The sequence below is a fragment of the Pantherophis guttatus genome, chromosome 1, assembly GCF_059756535.1.
Source record: "Pantherophis guttatus breed Tessera chromosome 1, ASM5975653v1, whole genome shotgun sequence".
In the NCBI taxonomy this organism is placed as follows: Eukaryota; Metazoa; Chordata; class Lepidosauria; order Squamata; family Colubridae; genus Pantherophis; species Pantherophis guttatus.
The window spans coordinates 290,557,875-290,579,857 of record NC_142063.1 but is presented as its reverse complement, the minus strand read 5'-3'; the positions used below and the strand labels follow the sequence as shown (position 1 = coordinate 290,579,857).

Genomic DNA, 21,983 nt, shown 5'->3' with positions numbered 1-21,983 from the left:
CAACCAAATGATTGTGTAAACATTAATAAAACGCTAACTAATGTATTTGTGAGTTTTACTTTACAATCACCATTAATAGCATGTGATATATGCTATTATAATTGCATATTATTAGAATTATAACCTGAAAAACTGTAGCACTTTGGGGCAAATTAGAATATGGTATTCCTAGCAATAATGCCCACTAGCATGCTTTTATGTACTTCTTTTAAAAAGGAGACTTTTTTCAGTAATATAAGAACCATTATTTAAAAGATAATTCAGTGAGTCCATAAAAAGAAATGCATTTGGCACAGTGGCACAGTGGTTAGAGTGCAGTACTGCAGGCTACTTCTGCTGACTGCCGGCTGTCTGGAATTTGGCAGTTCAAATCTCACCAGGCTCAAGGTTGACTCAGCCTTCCTTCCTTCCGAAGTGGGTAAAATAAAAAATTGTTGGGGGCAATATGCTGACTCTGTAAACCACTTAGAGAGGGCTGTAAAGCACTGTAAAGTGGTATATAATTCTTAAATGCTACTGCTAAATATAACCACTTATGCCATAACTAGTTAGCCATATGTATACCCTCAAGGAAGGTATTTTATAGTTCCAATGAAGTGAGATCCAGTCCATGAAAAATTGTGTTATAATAAATCAATTAGATTTAAAGTGTTACAAGACACTGTTTTGCTGCAACAGATCAACAAGTTTGTTTTTCCACATGCTGCATATATGCTTCTTGCTTTGACTCAGCCTATCTATTCTGTCTCTTGCTATGGTTTATTGCACAAGTCAAATCAATAACCACAACATTTTTCTTCAAAAGTAATGTTCGTATTGCATCAGGAAACAGGCTCTTAGCTACAGCTGAGTAAAAATACCCTAAAGTTCATGCATGCATATATTTATATTGTATATAAAGAATATTTAAACTTTTTTATATTGTATATAAATTACTGTTAGAAAAAAATGAGAGAACTAGATATTTTGGTTTGATTACTTTTTATCATTTGACTGACCATTTTGTTCGAGTAATTGTTATTATTGGAATTTTTTATTTTACATACATACATGCATGCATGTAATGGCTTATTTTCTTCTATCCTTCAGATAGTCTGGACTACAATTCTCTTCATATCCCCACCCCAGGCCCTCCACTATCTTTCTGTCAAGACTATGTACATTTATTACTGCTAAGTCATTATTACTGAGCTTTTAAAAACAATTTCTTAATTCATTTTCATGACCTTCTAACATTAATGAAAGCATTTAAGCAAAGACATTAAGTTGTGAGGAGATTTCTGATGAAAAGATTTTGTATGGTTTTGACGGTCTAGTGTAGGATAGAAAGTTGGGGATGGATGAATAATTGTTTTCCGATTCTTTAATTACTCTTCTCTTCTGGAATAAGTATAAAAATATAAATATACTGAAGGGAATTTCCTAGCATTGTAAAACGCCTAGTACTATAAAGTACCTAGTACTCTTTAAACCAAAAATTCACACATAAGAAAACTTAACTTGCAGTCATGATTTCACTACTGTCAGGACTTCATTGATATTACAGTGTATTGAAGGCATATTTTCTGCTTTCCTACTTCTTCAATCTTTTCTAAGATTTTGATTTATTACTAATGTACAGTATTAAGCTTTTGAACTACCTCAATTATGATGATGTAGTTTAATAAAGAGATAAATGATGATCACTTCCCCATGTGCTGTCATTCATTCACCCCATGGGCACTGGTAATTATCTCTTTCTTCTTCTTCTCTATGCAGCATATCAACGGGAGCCGGCCCCCACCTCACTTTGTGTATGATCCGTCAATTTTTGCCTTCCGATCCCTGAGCACCTTGAAGCCTTTGAGCCCAATAGCTCCAGTTGAAGACCCATCATGTGCCTACTGAACGATATACTCAAAAGTCTCAGGAATCATCATATCAATCAGCTGCCCCAGGGACATGGAGGGCACATATTTTGAATAGGTACCAGGATCCTTGGTGTCAGGAGATTGGTGTCTTGTCTCTTGTCTGTTTTACATGCCATTATAATTTCTGAAGATTGTCAGAAAGGAAATGTATGTGCATCGAGCAAGCTAGGCACATACGTTGCGATGCAATTATCAAGATACTATTGATTCACAGAAGGCAGGTTTCTTATAAATGGAGTGAGCACATTACCTTATAACTGATCTTCAGTGGGTGGGAGCACTTAGCCAAACTTGGCTTATTTCAGAAGCTAAGTTAGGTAAGGCCTGTATGTAGAACCACCTGGGCAGTCCAAAGTCGTTAACTGGATTGGTAAATACGAAAGAAATCTCAATCCATAGTGGGGGAAAGACATCGCAAACCAATTCCATAACATCACCAAGAAAACAGCATGGATGCAGTCCTAGGAGTTGAGTGCAGCCTGAGACCATCTTCACAATATATTATAAATGAGCAACTGCCCATGAAAGGCCAACTTGTAAGCTGCTTTCTTGTTCTTTATCTAATAGAATTATTCCGTCTATGTAGGAATGTTCAGTAGACTAGGATTTATCCAGGAATTGGAAGGGTCTCTGCTTTTAGTATGAGTCTGAAAGACTAGAAACATATGTTCTTCATCTCCCAGGGTAGGTAAACCTATTTGGTTTTGTGCCACCAAGTTATAAGGCTATAGCAAGAAGCTGTGCAGCATCTGAATTGCTTTGAAATTAGTAGAGTATGAAGTTAAAGAGAAAGCTATGTATTTTGTTCAGCACAAATAGAATTAGAGCTCTACAGAGCCGTAGGATATTCTATAACTGGATAGATATTTGCAGGTAGAAGAATAAATAAGAAATTATAATTTGCTTTGATGTGTCTGGGCATCCTTTATAAAGCCATGTGAATGTCACATGATGTTCTCTTAACAAAGTTGGAATGAATTCCTCCAATGATTGGTTTGCGCATCCAACAACATGCCTTATAGCACCCACATTGTAAACAATTTCTAGTCATATGAGATGGTAACACAGAAGGCAGGAATATGACTATAAATTGCTTTTGATGCATAACCCACTGGTTTAGGTGGATGTTATGTCAGACATACATATGTGGGAGGAAATACTTTACAGGATCATGATCATGATACTTTACAGGATCATGATCTATCTTATTAATTTTGGGTTTTTTTGCTGGTATGAGTAATGGGCAAAGCAAAAAGAAGACATGTTTTAATAAGAGTGACTTTACAGAGGCACCCATGTATTTCAAGCGCAGCTCTTCTCTACACCTTGGTAATAGGTTCTGCTTTGCATTGTCATCTTAGATATCAATTATTCATGTAATCACTTGGCCCAATTATTCAGGTTTTTGTGCTAATCCAGTGAAGCCTATAGTGTATTCTGAGATTAGGAAAGTAAGTTTTAACATTGTGCTATATTGTCTTCTCTATATATGTCAAAGACATTTCAGTCTGGACTGGTATACTAACCATATGAAGAACAATCTAGAAAGCACTCCTATGTTATGTATTTTTTAATTAAAGAATATTGGAAACTATAACTTCACCACTGTTTGGAAAAGATTTCTGCTGTCTTCTGCAATTAAAAAAGTAGACTATAGGAGTTGAAGATGGCTCAAATGGGGGGAAAATAGCCAACAGCTCAGAGATTCCTTTTATCATTGGAATCTTAAGGCCAGAAGCTTCCTCGTCAGAATGAATTAACTCATCTTAATCCTAGCTGTAAATATGTTGGGTTTATAAAACCTGGTGGCAAAAGCATAAAGAATAAAGAAATACACGAGTTATTTCTTTGCTATACCAGTCTATTTAAGAAGAAATCAGGGACGGATGGGCACAATCCTTCTTAAACCACTACCAATTAAATAAGGCAAGATTATATTCTTAATTGGTTTATTGACAAGGTCAAAATTGACATGCAACAATGTAGTTTGTTTTTCAAAGCAATTGTTCTTTTCTTTTACTTGAAGGAGTGGGAGGTTCCCTTTTATCTTCTAATCCTAAAGATGATTGTTTTTATAGGTCAGTGCACATGTTGAGAATCTATAATCCCAAAGGATTTGGCCTTCCTATAGTAATGATAAGGGCAAGCGTAATGTGAGTTTGCTGTTTTGGCAGATTAGACGTGACCTATAAACCACCAGCACCTGTCATGGTCAGGATAATTTGGAATGTGTTTTCATGCATATAAAGCTGCCCTCGTTTGTTCCATAGATACTGCAGAGTGGGGTTTTTTTGGGGTGGGGTGGGTGGGTTGCGACTGATCTAGAAGATATTGTTATGATACTTTAAGATGAAGGTCTGGAAATGGAGATGACCGCTGATGAAGTGCTTCTCTTTAATACTTTTTGTAACATTTCTCTGTCTTTGGTTTTTAATGAGAAAAAATAAAATTATATTTTAACTGCTGTTATTGTCCCTCCTGCTTGCTCTCCCTTTACTCTGTCTGAACTCTAAGGCCCTAAGGAAATTCAAAGCATTTTAATGTTACAATTGTATAGCAAACTACCATTGGAGTCAACATTAAAATATTTTCATCCCTCAGGAAGAAAACACAAAGTTACTTAACTGGAATCTCTTGTGCAAATTCAAGAAAATTATGTAGGCATGAATTTTGCAACCTTAGCTCAAATAAAAAAAGATTCTTGTCTGTCCCACAGTTTAGTTGCATCCTTTCCTAGCCACCTTTATATGAGCAACAGTCTTTGTCCTACCACCACTGAAAAATGAACGAGAATTACAACCTTAACATAGCTGCATTTGTAGTCTTTCAACAAAATCCTGAGATCATAGTAAATGAGTGAATTTTGCAGTGTCCATGTAGCAAGATATTTATGGGACCTGATGGAGGCTACCTTGTGGTGAAGAATATTATAGGGAATATTTTTGCTAAGGAAGCCGTATTGATAGGAAGGCAGCAGCAGCAGATCTCAAAACAAGGGATTTTTAATTGATTTTATTTACTGTTTTATATACTACCCACTTTAGGTAGTATATAAAAGCATGCATGTATAAAACACAGTCACAACTCAATTGACCAGCTAATACTTTTTTTCTTCCTAGAAGATTCCCTGCAAATGCAGGGTCCACTTTTGTTGTTGTTGATCAACTGAGTGTTGATTCATTGGTTTCAACAGAATTGACAATTGGCTTGTGACCTGAGCCTGAACTCATGGGCTGAGAGAAAGTGACTGGCCTAAAGTCACCCAGCCAGCTTTCATGCCTAAAGTAGGACTAGAACTGATTGTCTCCTGGTTTCTAGCCTGGTACCTTAACCACTGCACCAAACTGGCTAGTTCATATCCCATAAAATCAAAACCAGGTGAGGAAAAAAAGGCAACACAGCACATCCATCTATTGACTTGGTGTCTGCTGGAAGAAGATGACTTCCTCTCCTTGAAACCTAGTAAGTTAGAGGCCTTCACCCTTTTCACACAAAGTGAGACCCTCAGCATTACTTCTTGGGCAGAATGCAATACCAGTCTGTATCCAATCGGCAATGTTTATGTAAATAATGTCACAGGGGCTGAGTCCCATAGGGCTGTGTATTTGGAAATTAGCACATCGAGTTGAGCCTATCAAGTAATTGACAGTGGAGCAGCCAGAACACTAGTGCTGCTGTATATTGCTAAATCTCATGCATTCTGGTTCAGTTACGTTTTCTGAGTTGTCGTTACCATTTTTTGCTCTGCTGTCATCTAGTGGAACTCAAAATGGTAGGCATAAAATTCCCAGGAAATGACCAAATCCCAATTTGCTTAGTTTCAAATGTGGCTATAGCTTGACATTACATGTTCCATTCATGTTGAGGAAAGCTGTCTTAGGTTATTGAGAGATTGCCCTAGTAGTACTAACTTGACACAGCTGGCTAAAAGTTGAGTTTGTGGTTGAACAGCCAAGAGCAGTTTTTATAACTTGACTGTGAATCCTTATCCTGTTGTTTCTTGACTAGAATCATGCAGGTGTTTCCCCTCAAAGATGAAAGCAGACTATTTAGATTCTAACATACACAGAGAGATAGTCAAAGAAGCAGCTATGTTTTTTAAGTTTCAACATTTGGGGTATTGGGAGCATTCTAGAAGTTAAATAGAAAATCCACATGAGCTTGCTCAACCTTGGTGAGTTGGACTTCAGTACCCAAAATATCCTAGATAAGATTGCTCAGGTTTTTTTCACTGTCACCACCAACAGTATCATGTGGTTAAATTGGTAAGTAGTATACACTTTAGTGCAGAAGCAGGCAATCTGGAGATCTCAGATGCTTTGACTTAAACTTTCATCTGTTCCAGGTACTATGGTTTGTAGAAGTTTGCATATGAGACATCCTTTTCTTGTGTATGAAACTAGTATCACAGCAGGCACTAAGTAGAAAACAGGCACATAGGAATGAGAAATTATCAAAGTAGATGGGCAAACTGAACTCTTCTGAGCTCTTGGAATACAACAGGGTACAAGTTATGTGTTCAACAATTTGCAAAACTTTATGCAGGTACAATAAATACATGTAAAAATCAATCCCATATTTTTTGAATTGTTTCTATGGATTGTTTCAATATGAAGGTACATTTTTCATGGTTACACCCACTTAAAAACACAAAAAGGGTGTGAGTGTATATACTGTACAGTCTAATGTCTTGTACAAGGCCAAGTGTTCTTTAAGGTAGAAGGGATTAATCAGGATAGGAAACGGATACCATCTTTTAGGCTGTCAAATAAGGTATATGCTTTTCTTCCTCAAGAAGGTGTAGTATCCTGTCTTGCCAAGGCATTTTAATTTGAAAGCCTTTCCGAGTAATCAGTTCCTATGATTATGTAGCAGTGGGAAAGGCTCACCCTACCATGAAAAAGCCTACAAATCTACCAGGGCGTGATTACATTCAATTCTTTTTTAATAAGCTCTGGGATAACCATATAACTTCTGAAACTCTAAACTCTGTGATAACCTACAACTTCTGAAGGCAAGCCATTCCAGAAGTTGTGGGTTCTCCATCACTGGAGGCGTTTAACAAGAGACTGGACAGCCATTGTCTGGAATAGTATAGGGTCTCCTGCTTGAAGAGTAGGATGAACTAGAAGAATGCCGAAGTCCCCTCCAAATCTGTTATTCTGTTATAAACCAATCAGCCTTATATAAGCCTTGAATGGGCAGACATCCTTGAAATCAAAGATCATTTGTAACACTTCTATACTGAGAGTGTATTTCTGTCTCCTGCTCTTATTGTTGTGGTCTCTCTTAATGAATTCCCGCCTGCATTCACTGTATAACTCAAAAGCCATATGGGGGCCCTGTTTTGTTTCTTTCATGTAGAACTACTAATCAAGCCAATTATGCTCCTGGCTTGAGAGCAAGTCATTTTAGCAGTTATACCAACAATAGAAAGTTGCTGTTTTTTTTTTCCTGGGGTTATTAGCATGTCCAAGCTTTCATGTCCTTGGAATTTGATATACAATAGCAGCCCAGCCCAAATGCACTGCCAGGCACAAAGTAACTGCCCAGCTGCACCTATTGCCCTGGCACAATAGTTTCTCTCCCCCTGAGATGCCATAAATGTTAACTCAGACTTTCCAATCTTCTCCTGCTACTCAGGGAGTTGTCCTTTAATTTGAGGTTTTCCTTAGTTACCTTTCTACTAATGACTGACCATGTTTATCTGCCACTTGACATTCCTGGCAAACCTCCTCTTAAAATGCTTCTTGCTAAGTTGCATCTTGTTTAACAATGCTTTGTTAATCAACACAGCAAAGCGATAAGCCACAATTGGCTGGGTTTCTGCAACATCCTAGACCTGCCATGTGAGTTGGACTTCCAAGTCTCAGAATGCCTGATGAACTCTCTATTTAGTCGTGTAAATATGGATATGTAGAAAAAAAACACTGGGAAGCTGAAATATAAAGACTATTGTATCAAAATACTTCATCTTTCATCCAGCCTTTTTCAATTTGATGGTGGAATTCATTTTATAATTTTACCCCAAAGAGATAAATAGCTGTGGTACAAAGAGCCATGGTAGTACACTGGTTAGAATACAGTATTGCGAGCTAACTCACTGCTCACTGCCAGGAGTTCGATTCTGACCTGCTGAAGGTTGACTTAGACTTTCATCCTTCTAAGATCGACCCAGATTGTTGGGAGCAATGTGCTGACACTGTAAACCGCTTAAAGAGGACTGTAAAGCACTATGAAACGGTATATAAGTGCTATTACTATTACTATTCTCATAATGGGGACTATGTTCTTTCTGTACTTCTATATATATAAAAGCCAAATACCACTCATTCATCACAAAATCTCTGGAACGGTAAAGCCTACAATCTTGAAATTTGGCAATGTATGTTCCTCTTGGCTCACTAAGGAAAGATGTTTCAAAATGACCCTCAGATCATTAGTATTTCATATACAGTGTTATATTCACACACTCTGATGCTAAGGAGTTAGACATTCTACTCCCCCTCCCCACCCGAAAGGAACTCTGTTCCAACTGCCAGTTGCCTTATATTAACACACTCTGATGCTACCCTTCACTAAATTGGACATGGGCGTGGCCAGCACGTGACTCATCCAGCCTGCAGGCTGGGACATTCTACTCCCCCTCCCCCTCTGTTCCAACTGCCAGTTGCCTTATATTAACACACTCTGATCAGAGGTGGGTTTCAGCAGGTTCTGACCAGTTCTGGAGAACCAGTAGTGAAAATTTTGAGTAGTTCGGAGAACCAGTAGTAAAAATTCTACCTCCCCAACCCCCATCTATTCTCTGCCTCCCAAGTCCCAGCTGATCGGGAGGAAATGGGGATTTTGCAGTAGCCTTCCCCTGGAGTGGGGAGGGAATGGAAATTTTACAGTATCCTTCCACTGGAGTGGGGTGGGGATGGAGATTTTACAGTATCCTTCCCCTGCCATTCCCACCAAGCCACACCCACCAAGCCATATCACGCCCACCAAGCCACACCCACAGAACCGGGAGTAAAAAAATTTGAAATCCACCACTGACTCTGATGCTATGGAGTTACACATTCTACATTAAGTTTCAGGCTTTAAGTATCAATTTATCACGCCCAATTACATAGTTTCGTAGCAAAGCACGGGCGTCCGGCTGGTTACTGATATGGGGATAAAGATGCTAGTGTCCTGCCTTTCAATGTCTAGTGGTCTCATCAAGGGTTTGAAGTTTTTCTGACCTCCAAGTTTCAGTTTAGCTCTGTTCTTCAGGACTGGAAACAGGAGGAGTCAGAAAGGCTGTAGTGTAATAGAATGAAATGTAACAAACTAATACCAATAGAACTCTATGCTTTAAGAATAATAAGTCATTACCCACAATATTATTAAGAGAAATTTATTTATTTATTTATTGGTTCGATTTATATGCCGCCCTTCTCCGGAGACTCAGGGCATCTTACAATGCATTAAGCAATAGCCTTCATACTTCGGTATATACCTGCTTAGTAGGGCTTTCGGGCCCCCCTAAGCGGTGTTCTTTTTTATACAAAATCAGCTTATTGCCCCCACAATCCGGGTCCTCATTTTACCTACCTCGAAAGGATAGAAGGCTGAGTCAACCTTGAGCCTGGTGAGATTTGAACTTGCGGTAATTGCAGGCAGCTGGTGCTATTTAATAGCACTTTAGTCTGCTGCGCCACCAAGGCTCAATTATAAAGAATTGATTGATTATGTGCCATCAAGTTGTTTTTGACTCCTTGTGACCACATAGATAGATCTCCATAATCTAAAGCATACTGTGAATAAATGGAGTAAAGGCAGGTGACCTTCTGGGGTACTGATACATTTGGTGTTTCAGAGCAGTAGTCCACAATCTTTGTGGGTTGATGATCCAGCTGGGGAAAGGGAGTGGGGAAGAGGGGAACTCGGTGCGCATGTGTGCAGCTCAACTTGTATGCATGGTGGCCGGCACACACATGTGCAAGTGCTTGCTGGCCCGCTGCTCACACAAATTGAGCGCATGCACTCTGGCCAGCCACTTGCATGGCCCAATTCGGAATAGGCCACGATCCGGTAGTGGGCCATGGCCTGGGAGTTTGGCCTAACACCACTACACCAGAGATGATGCTACATAGGGTGTTTTATTTTCCAGCATCTCCCCCCCCCCACACACACACAAATTAAAAGTTTGGTTGTATAGAGAATCAGGGAGATAACCTTGAGAGAAATGTGCAAGAAAAATTACCAAGGTAAAGATGGATTAAACATTTTTTAAGTCCTGCAGAACAAGATAATATTTGGAAGTAGATCAGGCAAACACTTTCCTGATTCACTGGGATATAAAAAGGAGAGGGGATAAAGCATAACCAGGCTTGCAACATTCTTATCTCAATAAAGTATAGTTTTAGTCTTCAAGTAGAATCATTTTCCTGATCTGGTCTACTTTGAAGCACTGGCAAATTGAGAGGCAGCCTGATGAACACCAAAGGAGATATTCAGGAACAATTGATTGCCTACAGAAACAACACTGCCTCTCTCTAAGACAGAGAAATAGACTCTTTTCAACAGGGAACAACATTTTAGGAATTCGAAAGATGGTTTCTGCCCGATGTTAAATATAAAACTGTGTATTATGACGACCAGTCAAGTGCAACAGTTGGCTTCTAATATAGGAGTTGATTCCAGCTACTGTCTCTCAGTCTGAAAACACTTCATGTTCTTCCAGTTGCCTGCAAATATTGGACAGAAGCTTTTGACAATTTCAGAAAAAGCATGATTGCCTTTGTCTCTGCTTTTTTTCCTCAGGTTGGCATCTCCTTTAAAAGATTTAAGATAGTCACTTTATGGCAAGATGGGAGGCAAATTTAATAAATAAATAAAATTTGCTGATGATTATATTGACATAGGAATGAGCCAAAGAGGGCTTCTTATGATTATGATTCCCAAGTCTGGATTCTCATGAATATGTCAATAGAGATCACTGACACACGCTGAGGGAGAATCTAACTTACCACATGTTGCAAGTATTTTGGTCTTAAACAAAATGATAAATTAAGATTTTGACTCGAAGGATTGTCCTGAAAAACCAGTCACTATGCTCTGAATTGAAATCAGGCAATTTGAATTTGGAGATCATAATGCCTACGATGAGCTCAGGTTATAAAGAAAATAGATCTTACTGTTCAATTCCAAAAACATATTAGCAATCACTATTCATTACTGGTTTTTATGAAATCACCAGCCACTACCAATGTTATTGTAATAACATCAGCACATCTGGATAGTGTTAGGATGGGGAAGCCATCAGGAAGGCCTACATCTGTAGACTAGATTGGGAAAACAAAGAACATCTGAGTAGAAGACAAGAGAAAACCAGTTATGTGTTGTTAAGAATGTTATATAAGTTGGTATCTGTGGTCACCAGGAATTGAATTTCATTTGAGGGTATCTCCAGGGACTTTTATTTATTGAGGAGGAGTGGGTATTGATCTCTGATTCTCATATACAGAATGCACAGTGTCCTGCCTGATGGTTTTTTTTTTAAATTCCTGATGTACAATTATAATGGCAAAGAAATCCATTATGGGAACCCCATGCACAGAATCTACACACATACAAACACACCAGGGGTGAAATTCATTTTTTTCCCCTACCGGTTCTATTGGTGTGGCTTGGTGGACGTGACAGGGGAAGGATATTACAGAATCTCCATTCTCACCCCATTCTGGGGCCAGCCAGAGGTGGTATTTGCCGGTTCTCTGAACTACTCAAAATTTCCGCTACCAGTTCTCTAGAATCTGCTAGAACCTGCTGGATTTCACCCCTGAAACATACACACTTTTGGCTGTGTAGGATTAAATAGAATAGAATAGAATAGAATTCTTTATTGGCCAAGTGTGATTGGACACACAAGAAATTTGTCTTGATGCATATGCTCTCAGTGTACATAAAAAAAAGATACATTCGTCAAGAATCATAAGGTAGAACACTTAATGATAGTGATAGGGTACAAATAAGCAATCAAATCACATTAGGAAAAAGCAGTAAGCAGCTAGTCTAACATTGGAGTTTGGATTCCTGTGCTATGCATGAGGTTGGATTAAAAGACCTCCAAAACCTCTTCAAATTCTACGATGCTATGACCCCTCCTGTATTTTGGGAGAGGGAAGAACCCATAGCAACTGAGCTGAAATAAAATGCTATTTCTTAGTAAAAACATTTTTTGGAGATGTGGCTGGCTGCAGTTTTCTATCACATCCTGCTGCAACTTGTTTTGCATCGTTTCCCCATCTGGTGTCTTCTTCATGTGTTGGATGCAACACCCATCTCGGACCATGCCATGTCCATGGAGGTGATAAGACCTTTAATTCAATGTTGTGTCTGGCCTGGCTGGTGGTTTTTACAAGGAAGTCACTCCTAGCTTTTCTAGAGCAAAACTTCAATTTTTGGCTATTGGAACGTAGCTGAGTTTCTTGAAGTGCCAGATAAATCTCTTGCTGGGTCAATGAACCAGGTGCCTTTTAAAAGGGTTGGAAAAAAGTGAAGGTGAAAAGGCTAAAGAATGGGGGGAGGGAGGGAGGATTAATCCATCCTGGAGTCAGAGCCAGATTTATGGGTTGGGGAGGATGGCAGGAAGGGTGAAGCGAAATCTGTTCCTCAGCAGGGAAACCAACACCCATTCCTGGGAGCAGGCATGTCTGGATCTTGGCCCCAAGAGCTTGGCTATATTCCATTAGCATGGTGTGCATTGACTGGAAATAAGGGTGAGGTTATTCCCGAAATGAAGCCAAAGCTTTATTTTGTAAGGTTAGCTGAGGCTAAACTAAGTTCATAAAGAATTAAAAACTGAAGTATATCAGAAACTATCTGCTTCAAAAAAATAGCTTGCTGATGATAGTTGCAAAGTTCTTTATGGCAGAGGTGGCAGGTTAAAAAGGGCTCCCAAAAGTACTCAACTTTGGTTTGGTTTGGTTTTTATTGGGAGGTGTTGTCCAAGATTCTAGAACCTACAGCAGGAGCCAGGGAGTTCAGTGATGGCATTTCCCAATGACAGCAAAGCCATTTGCATCCTAAGATCTGCCCCAAAGGACACTAGAATGATGTATGAAGCAGGCCACCACATCCTTGCTTGCTGGAGGCAGGGGCTGGTAATGACATGAATTTCGTTGACAAGTCTTAACTTTGTAAGTGAAATAGTGACACCAAGGAGGATCAAATTTCTCATGCAATGTACGTTTTTCAAACTACAAAACCCATTACATGAAGCTCTGAAACTTGATTTGTTTGCAAATATTCTCTGCTACCCTTGAGCATGCACCAGGCAAATGAATATATTCTCTGTTGCACCTTTATGCCACACATTCCATGCTCCTCTGAAAAGCTCAGGGGAGGGTGGGGATGTGAATGAATCCTATTTCAGATTAGGATCCTGCTGGCTAGTAACTAGCAGCTATCTGGATTGTTGCAGTCTAGACATGGGATGCCTACATAAGGTCAAATTGTTCATGCATTCACTTCTCCATTTATTCAGGTGATGCCAATCCAATACTTACTCATTTGGGTGGAAGTTAGTCTCACTGAAGAGTTGGGAGGTATTCTAAATTCTGAATTGAGGAAGGTGGAATTGCATTGTCTTTTAAGGATTTCTATTCCAATATTGATTTTTTTAAAACACTCGGTAGGGAAAGTATTTTTCCTTTACATAACAAAAACGTCTAGGATATGGGGAAGTTGCTTGTCTGTGGGGAAATCTTGCCCCTTCACCATTTTTTCTGGCCTAGGACAAAAGGCCCTTTGACACAACAAATGAAAACCTGAGCATACTGAGGCTTTGTGAGATACTCACACTAGTCCCTTTGCTTCTCAGTGGCAATCATATGATGTCTGCATGTAACTGAAGGGGTGTGCATGAATTCCAGCTGCCCAGCAGCCTCTCTTTTATGCTCGGGTGTAATCTCTAGCAGAAGACCAGGAAGAAGACTTGAGGAAATGCAAAGTTTAACTTTTCTTTTTCAAAAACCCCAGAGGCTCTTCATCACTTAACAAGAGAGAGTTCAATAAGCTTTCCTATATAAGCTGCAAATGAAAGGAATGTGTAGCCTCTGAATAGCTACAAAAGAAAGAAACCAAGGAAAAAGAAGTTTGTAAAGTGTTTGAACATGGGAGATGTGGAAAAAAGAGGCGGATGAATGTGACAGACTGATGCTAGAACAGAAAAATAAAGGAGAGACAGAATACTATGAGATTTGGAATAAATTTTTATCAATGGTTAGACTTAAGGAGTAGAAGTCGGAACGGATAAGAACAAGGATGCGTAGGTGGAAACAAGAGGCAATATTTGTAATATAGCATGTAAGTGTAAGCATGTATAAAAGGTTAAGTATGTATATATAATTAGTAAGTAGTAATGTATATTGAATACGTAAGAGAATTGTGCTATACTTTGTATGGTGGAGATATCACCAAGATGGTTCCACCGTGTACAATTATTTTTTTATCAATAAAGGTTTTAAGAAAAGGAAAAAAAAAGTGGTACATGGCCTACAGCTAATTCCATTTCAGTCATTCAATGGCCAGATCCCCACAACTGTAGAAGGCTGGAATAATAGGGTGGCTAGTTGGATACCAGAGAAGGAAGGAAGGAAGGAAGGAAGGAAGGAAGGAAGGAAGGAAGGAAGGAAGGAAGGAAGGAAGGACCTTTCCTGCACAATAGTTACTCAGAAGAAAGATTTTCAGTAGGCGTGTCTTACTGAACAATTTAATTGAATAGGCTAAAATCTGATCATTTAAGTTATCAGATGTCAGTTGCAAAAATTCAGACAACCACAAAATCGCATCAAACGGACATCAGATACCATCCTTCATTTCTGCCATCTATGGGTTATCTGGGATTTTGGAGTCGATGACTTGCCCCACAAAAGCCTCCCCTATCCTATCCCCTTCTCTCCCTCAGCCTTGCCCCACAGAAGCCTCCCCTATCCTATCCCCTGCTTGCTGCTGTGAAAATAAAACTGAAAGTAAAACTCCTCTGCTCTGCTTGTGTTTTGCATTTGGAACAGATTTCTTTTCAGGGGGGAGGGGGAGTAGAACTCCTTAACATCAGAGGGCTGTTTGGAAAGTGAAATAGTATTTGCTATGTGAGCAAGGAGGAGACTGGAAGGAGCCTGGCTGTGGTTTAGCTCAACTGTTCTGTAAAGAACTGTAAAGTAAAGCTGCTTGCTGCTGTGAAAGTAAAACTGAAACTCCACTCCTCTGCTTGTGTTTCGCATTTGGAACAGATTTCTTTTCAGGTGGGGAGGGGGAGTAGAACTCCTTAGCATCAGAGCGTGCTAATAATAATCTAGGAAATACTAATGCTCTGATGGTCATTTTGAAAAATCCTTTCTTAGTGAGCACCTAGAAGCCAAGAATATGTGGCAAATTCCAAGTTTCTAGGCTTTACGGTTCTGGAGATTTTGTGATGATGTGTGAGTGGTATTTCACTTTTAGATAGATAGATAGATAGATAGATAGATAGATAGATAGATAGATAGATAGATAGATAGATAGATAGATATAGATAAAAGATAGATCTTTGAAATGTCTCTCTGCATTTCAAAAATGATTTTAGGAACTTATTAGCCCTAGTATTTTAACAATACTGAAACATTTGCCTCACTTATGTGATGCAGCACACATTCCCCAATTTATTCACTGAAAACATATCTCATATCTTTCATCTCTTGTTAATTTTTTTTTTTGCAAATAATATATCCATATAAGAAAACATTGTTATTGAAATTGTACAGATTAGTTTCTGGCCTCATTCTTCAAAAATCTCCTAAAATGTCTCAAATATCATAGTATTGTCTGTCACTTTATAGGTTTGATTAAAAAACAGACTTTTTTTCTGTCCATATTTCTCCTACCTGAAGTCTTTGGTCACTTCTAGTGTCTCATTTCTAAAATTGCAAAATCTCAACTTCCCATTGTTTTCTTTATAATTGATTAAACAATTTATATTCCCATGAAAATACTGTTTTTTAAAAAGTTAATAATCCCCCAAATATTTTAGCAGAAGTCTTTATATTGCAGAGTTGCTTGGTCCCTTCAATCCTTTGTAACTTTTAAAATAAAATTCTTATTAAGCTTTTTCCTGTTTACTTCAATTTAGGCTGTTAGTTAATTTGTATTTTGTACTGGAACAAAGATTAACTCACCAAGTGGTTTTTCAAATGCATTGCTTTTAAGATTTTTTTCAACTTTAAAGTAATTTCATTTCAAAACAGTTTAGAAAATAAGGCTAATTATTATTTATTTATTTATTTTATTTTATTTGTATGCTGCCCTATCTCCACAGGACTCAGGGTGGCTCACAACAATTAAAATCAAACCAGATAAAACATGTTAAAATACATATCAAACACATATTAAACACATTAAAATAATCCAAACCCCATCAGTCCAGGTTTAAAGACTTAAAGTCTCCACTAGGGTTGAGACCTCATCTCCTGGTGCTCAGATCCATGGTAAATTGCTGCCCAATGCTCTCCTCATGAAGAGCTGCCATTTAGAACACAAATGGGAGATCTCTTGTCCTCTCCTTTATTCAGAGAGGCTATTTTAGACCAGGCATGTAGCTGATCTGTAAGTCCTGACTATTGTTATTTTGACTTCTTCAGAGATATCGATTTCAACATTTCCTCACTCAGAAGCCTTGGGCAGGACCTGATCTTGACACTGCATCCTCCATCTTGCAGATTTTTGTCCTCCCCATGAACACCTCTGTTTCAACCCTTTTCTCCTTTTACTTCAGGAAACAAAGTTCAGAGCACCCCTACAACTACCAGTTGTGAATAATCATACAATTTCCCCAAGACATTCTTACTTTACAGGATTGATATGAAAATAAAGCAAAGCCATGTGACTAGTTCCATTAAATAGTTTTGTCACTAGATGGCACTGGACTTGGTTGGATCTGTGTAGAGTCAGAAGTTTTATGTTCAATTTTGTGGGAGTGAGATAGCAACATCCTTCTTAAACTGCCTAATTGCTGGTCCTCTAAAAACATTGTGCAGAATCTTTTGGAGAGAAGATCATCTAAATGCAGGGGAGATTTGCCTTAGCCATTTCTTGACTTTCATACCTCAGAGACTTAAGTCAGAAGACCTCTTCCACTTGCACCTAATTAAACATACTGGTCCTAGTGGGTTTCTTTTCTGAGGAGTTCCAGGAAACAAAGCATCCAAAAAGACACCTCTGTTCCAAAAATGAAGAACGTGTCTGATTAAACACTTGGAGTGGCCCATTTTACAGTGGCTTTAAGTAATGGCAAAGATAATATCCAATTGCCCCTTTGGGGAGTGGGAAGTTAATGGAGAGGTTGGTGATGGTTGAAAACTTCAGAGGGCCCTGGAGGTTATCTGGACCCTTTCAGGATCTGGTACAGCACTGAAACTGCATTGATTGCAGTAATGGATGATCTCTGCATGATCATGATCAGGTGATATGATCTTCCTGATCCAGCTTGGTTCCTTAGTAGCATTCAATACTGTTAGGAAATGACTATTACCTAACTTATTGGGTTGGCAATATATAAACCATGAATATAGCTTTAAGACTGCTTTATTGCTGTATTGCATCATACTGTGTCCTGATTGGTTAGCTCTGTAGCCAATGTCCTTAAGAGGGAGCTAGAAACCTGGTTTATTTCTCTTTGCTAATATCTTTGATGTTTGCTGTGTGCTCTTTACTGCTCTTAGCTGTGTTTGCTACTGTTTTCAAATATAGAAGAACTGTTAATGTGTATTACTACAACGACTGGTAAGAAGACTTTGTTATTGGATTATCCCTCGACTGATTATTTTACTATGTACTGCTACTATCTACTGCTTTATACGTGTATGACCTGGACTGTTTATTGGACTGTGCCTTATTACTATTTCCTGAAAGTAAACACAACTCTGTATCTCTGTGTTGGCTGTGTTATTTCCTAACTACTCTCAATCGCTTTTCATGTACACACCCTTGCTACTCAAGGGTTGCTCTGCAAATTCCTTAACAAATACCATTGATCATAAAAGCCTTTGGACAGTCTTCAGAGGCTGGCAATGGAGAGCTCTGTATTGCAGTAATTCTCATTACTCCAAGGGTTGTTCTAGTTGGCACTAGTAAGAAAAGATGGATCTAGCCCTCTGCTTTCAAGACTTCACAGGGCATGATGCTCCCCATTTCTATTCAACATTTACTTAAAGTTTCTGACTGAGTACATTTCTTACATACAGTATACCATTTAAATGAGGACACATGTTGCAGTTCAGAAGTGACAACACAGCTAGTCCACGTATTAAGCAATTCAAAAGACAAAGTAAGCAATTTACATATAATTTATAGTTTCAGGGAAAGAATTCTAAAGTTGTAGTAATATGACAACTTTCCCCTCACTTTCATGCATGCCATCTTAAAAAGTATCTTCCCTTTCAAAAGAGCATTTCTTCAGCTCATTAAACTCCCAGCATTAGAATCAGATTGCATCCCCACACTTTCTCTTTTGGCTTTCCCAGTGTGTGATGTTATATATCCTTTAGCAAAGCTCGCACTTGCCTGCCCAGCCATCACCACACCATCAGCTGAGACAATTCAGAGCCCTGGAGTGCAGCCATGTTGAAACTTTCATGATTTCAGTCCATGTCTTTCACTAGAAGCCGTCAAATAAATATTTACAACTAAGTGTTGGAAGTGGCTGGTGAGCCTCTCTATACATTCTTTTTCATTTCAGTACTCTTTTTACTTAGGCTTCTGTGTTTAATATAAGTATAAATATAACTTTATTGTCATTGTACATATATTTATTTATTCATTTTATTTATTTATTGGTTTGATTTATATGCCGCCTTTCTCCAGAGACTCAGGGTAGCTTACAATGCGTTAAGCAATAGCCTTCATACTTTTGTATATACCTGCTTAGTAGGGCTTTCGCCCCCCCCCCAAGTGGTGTTCTTCTTTATACAAAGTCAGCTTATTGCCCCGACAATCCGGGTCCTCATTTTACCTACCTCGAAAGGATGGAAGGCTGAGTCAACCTTGAGCCTGGTGAGATTTGAACTTGCACTAATTGCAGGTAGCTGATGTTACTTAACAGCACTTTAGTCTGCTGTGCCACCAAGACTCTTATATACACAGTATACCCATACAACGAAATTCACATAACACCCAAGACCAGGCCCAACACACATAACAATCCCCAAACACCCCCCCACTACAAATTCCCCGTCCCTGAACCACCCAAACATCCACACAACAGACCAAGTAATGCTGTCCAACAGTTCACTGATGGTGGCCCTTTAGTTCATTGTTGAGTGCATTTATAGCTCTGGGATAAAAACTATTCAGAAATAATATCACATTCCTTGTATGCTCTGGGGAAGTATTTCTTCTGCCAAAGATCTGCACTTGAAGATTTGCAAGTACAGTCCTTGCAAGTCCTTGACATATAGCCATTCGTTTAACAACTGTTCAGAGTTACAATACCTCTGAAAAAAGTGACTTATAACAGGACCTTACACTTACAATTGTTGCAGTGTCCCCACAGTCAAGTTGGAAATAATATTTCACTGAGTCCAGAACGTAGTTTTTAATACTTAGGAAATCAAGAATTTCATGGAAGCTTCTCCCTGGATGGTTCCAGGTAATACAATTTTCAGCTTTGACTGACAGAAACAGAATTGTGCTATGATAAAATCGGAAGGAATTTTGGAATTCCTTGAGTCCAACATTTTGCTTGATAAGAAATTTTGCAGTGGCAGCATCCCTTCTTGCCTCTGTTTAAGGAGATTCGGTGAAGGAGATCTCATCAGAGTCCAAGACATGGGATGTTGTACCATATGACCCTGTGGTGATGCAGTGGCTAGAATGCAGTACTGCAGGCTACTTCTGCTGACTGCCAGCTGCCTGCAGTTCTCACCAGGCTCTAGCCTAACTCAGTCTTCCACCCTTCCGAGGTCAGTAAAATGAAGACCCAGATTGTTGGAGGCAATATGCTGACTCTGTAAACTATTTAGAGAGGGCTGTAAAGCACTGTGAAGTGGTATATAAGTCTAAGTGCTATTGCTATTCTAAAGCAGTACTCCAAATGCAGTATTAAGAGAGCCTGGAAAAATTATGATCTAGATCTTCTGCTTTTGTTAGTGCAGTCTAAGTATGACTTCTAAGAAGCTGGCTATTTTGTACTTTTCGCTGTCATGAGTTGCCTATCATTCTAGTAAGTGAAATGGAAGTATATACTTTCTACAATAGAACTGACCTAGATAAAATAGTATAGATGGGCAATTTCATAACAAACAAGGGAAAATAGCAAGCTCCTTTTTTAATTTTATTATTTACAGGAAATTATATTGGAGGATTTAGTGGTCAGAGTAAATGTACTTAAAGACAGCATACTCTTGCTATTATGCTCCATAAATATCTATATATTTTGTGAGTGTTTTATCTCCAGTTCTTGAACAAGCAAAAGTTCAGCAAAGGACAGAAATGAAAAAGAAATTGAGACCCCATATTATATATATTTTGCAGAGCTTTACCCTGTCCAGGTGTGCCATGAACTTCTCTCCCTATAGTTATCCATAGAAAGAATTTTGGGTTGAAATAATTTATTGAAAAGGATCACAATTTCAATAGTTGTTTAAATGTTGAAAATTTAGATTGAGGGACAGGGAATAGTCTCACCTTTTCTGGTAACTTCTATCATACTTGTTTTTAGAGGATTATCAGTCTAGAATAGGGTCTGCAACCTTAAACACCTTAAGAGCCATTTGGACCTGTTTCCCACAGAAAAGAAAACACCAAGAGCTACAAAACCCTTCCTGTGCCTGACTATTTCTTGAGCGGCCACAAAACTAGCATATGTAGTTGAATTAAACTTTGTTTTCTTCTGAAACTTTTCTTTTCTTGGATTTATTCATGGTTGGCCTAATGGGGGTGGGTGGGTTGAAAAGCTCAATAAATTACGTGCTGGCAAGTGTCGCACATTGGCGGTTGTGACGCATATTTTGAGTGACAGGGAAGTGCAGCAGAGGGGTGAAAGAGCCACATGTGGCTCCAGAGCTGCAGGTTGCTGACCCCTGGTCTAGAAGATAAGATTAGGCTATGTTGTTTTTGAACTTCAGTAAGCCTTTGGGACATTTCCCCCCATAATTTGAGCAACTGCTGGTTCCAGTTATGGGGGATTCTACATATCTTGAGCTCTATAAAGTAACTGTTCCTTGTACAGCAGCTGTTCATTTACGTTCTCTGAGTCAAAGGCTGGAAAGGCAAGTGGAGTACCATTGAATGAAAAAAGTGTTGACCCAGCTTAGTTCTTGGTGGTTGACCTCCTCTCAGGATGTGGACCTTGATGAATATCTTCACTGATTAGTGGTGCCCACTCTGACCTGACCTGAGCATTGCATTGCTATCTAAACTGTGCCTCTCTAAACTGAAAGTCACTTTTAGAAAGATATCCAGTTCTGCATACTAGCACAGGCATTTCCACATATCCTGACTAGTGCAGTTTTTAGTGAATCAAAGTGTTCAGTTGAATGTCATTTGGGGGGAAAAGTCCTTTTACAATGGTTAAAAGTTGCTTGGAGAATTGAGATTGGGAAGGGGAAAGAAAGGAAAAGAAAAATTCCAGTATAAACAGCTGAAGATTTGACATACTGCTAGGATTTCTGCCTGTGATATACAACCGACATCTGTCCAAACAAGGACCCCCTTCCTTCGCTTGCTTGAGAAGAATCGACAACTGGCCAGGAAAGATCTTTTCCAGCTTTCACAGAGGGCTATGGAACACTCTAGATCCTACTTTCAAACTGTCTCACCAGGAGTTGGCCTGGGTTAGATTTCATAGTTTGTTTTTAAACCGCTTCAGGGTTATTTACATGAATTCAGTTTGTGTTAAAAAGTTTTCATTGGGATCTGAAGCCAGAGGGGGAAATTGGGAAAGAAAAGTCATAGGATAATTCCCTACCTTTTAGCCTAGAGGTAAGCTTCACTTTAACAGCTTTTAATCTATGTTCAATAGCTTTTACTGCCAGGCAGATTTGTAATTTTGTAATAAAGCGGTTT

The 21,983-nt window shown here is 38.9% G+C and overlaps 1 protein-coding gene across 3 annotated transcripts in view; it reads left to right on the top strand.

Annotated features, from left to right (window-relative positions):
* LOC117671808 (uncharacterized) overlaps nt 1–21,983 on the top strand; it is a 108,602-nt gene that overhangs the window by 72,967 nt on the left and 13,652 nt on the right. For 2 of the 3 annotated variants that reach the window (XM_087883107.1, XM_034428002.3), the window contains one exon: nt 1,759–4,375. The exons of the other annotated variant lie outside the window; for it this stretch is intronic. In XM_087883107.1, the coding sequence (XP_087739233.1) occupies nt 1,759–1,887 (129 nt within the window). In that variant the 3' untranslated portion in view covers nt 1,888–4,375. Of the gene's footprint in view, nt 1–1,758; nt 4,376–21,983 lie in introns of those variants that run through there. 3 annotated transcript variants of the gene reach the window in all.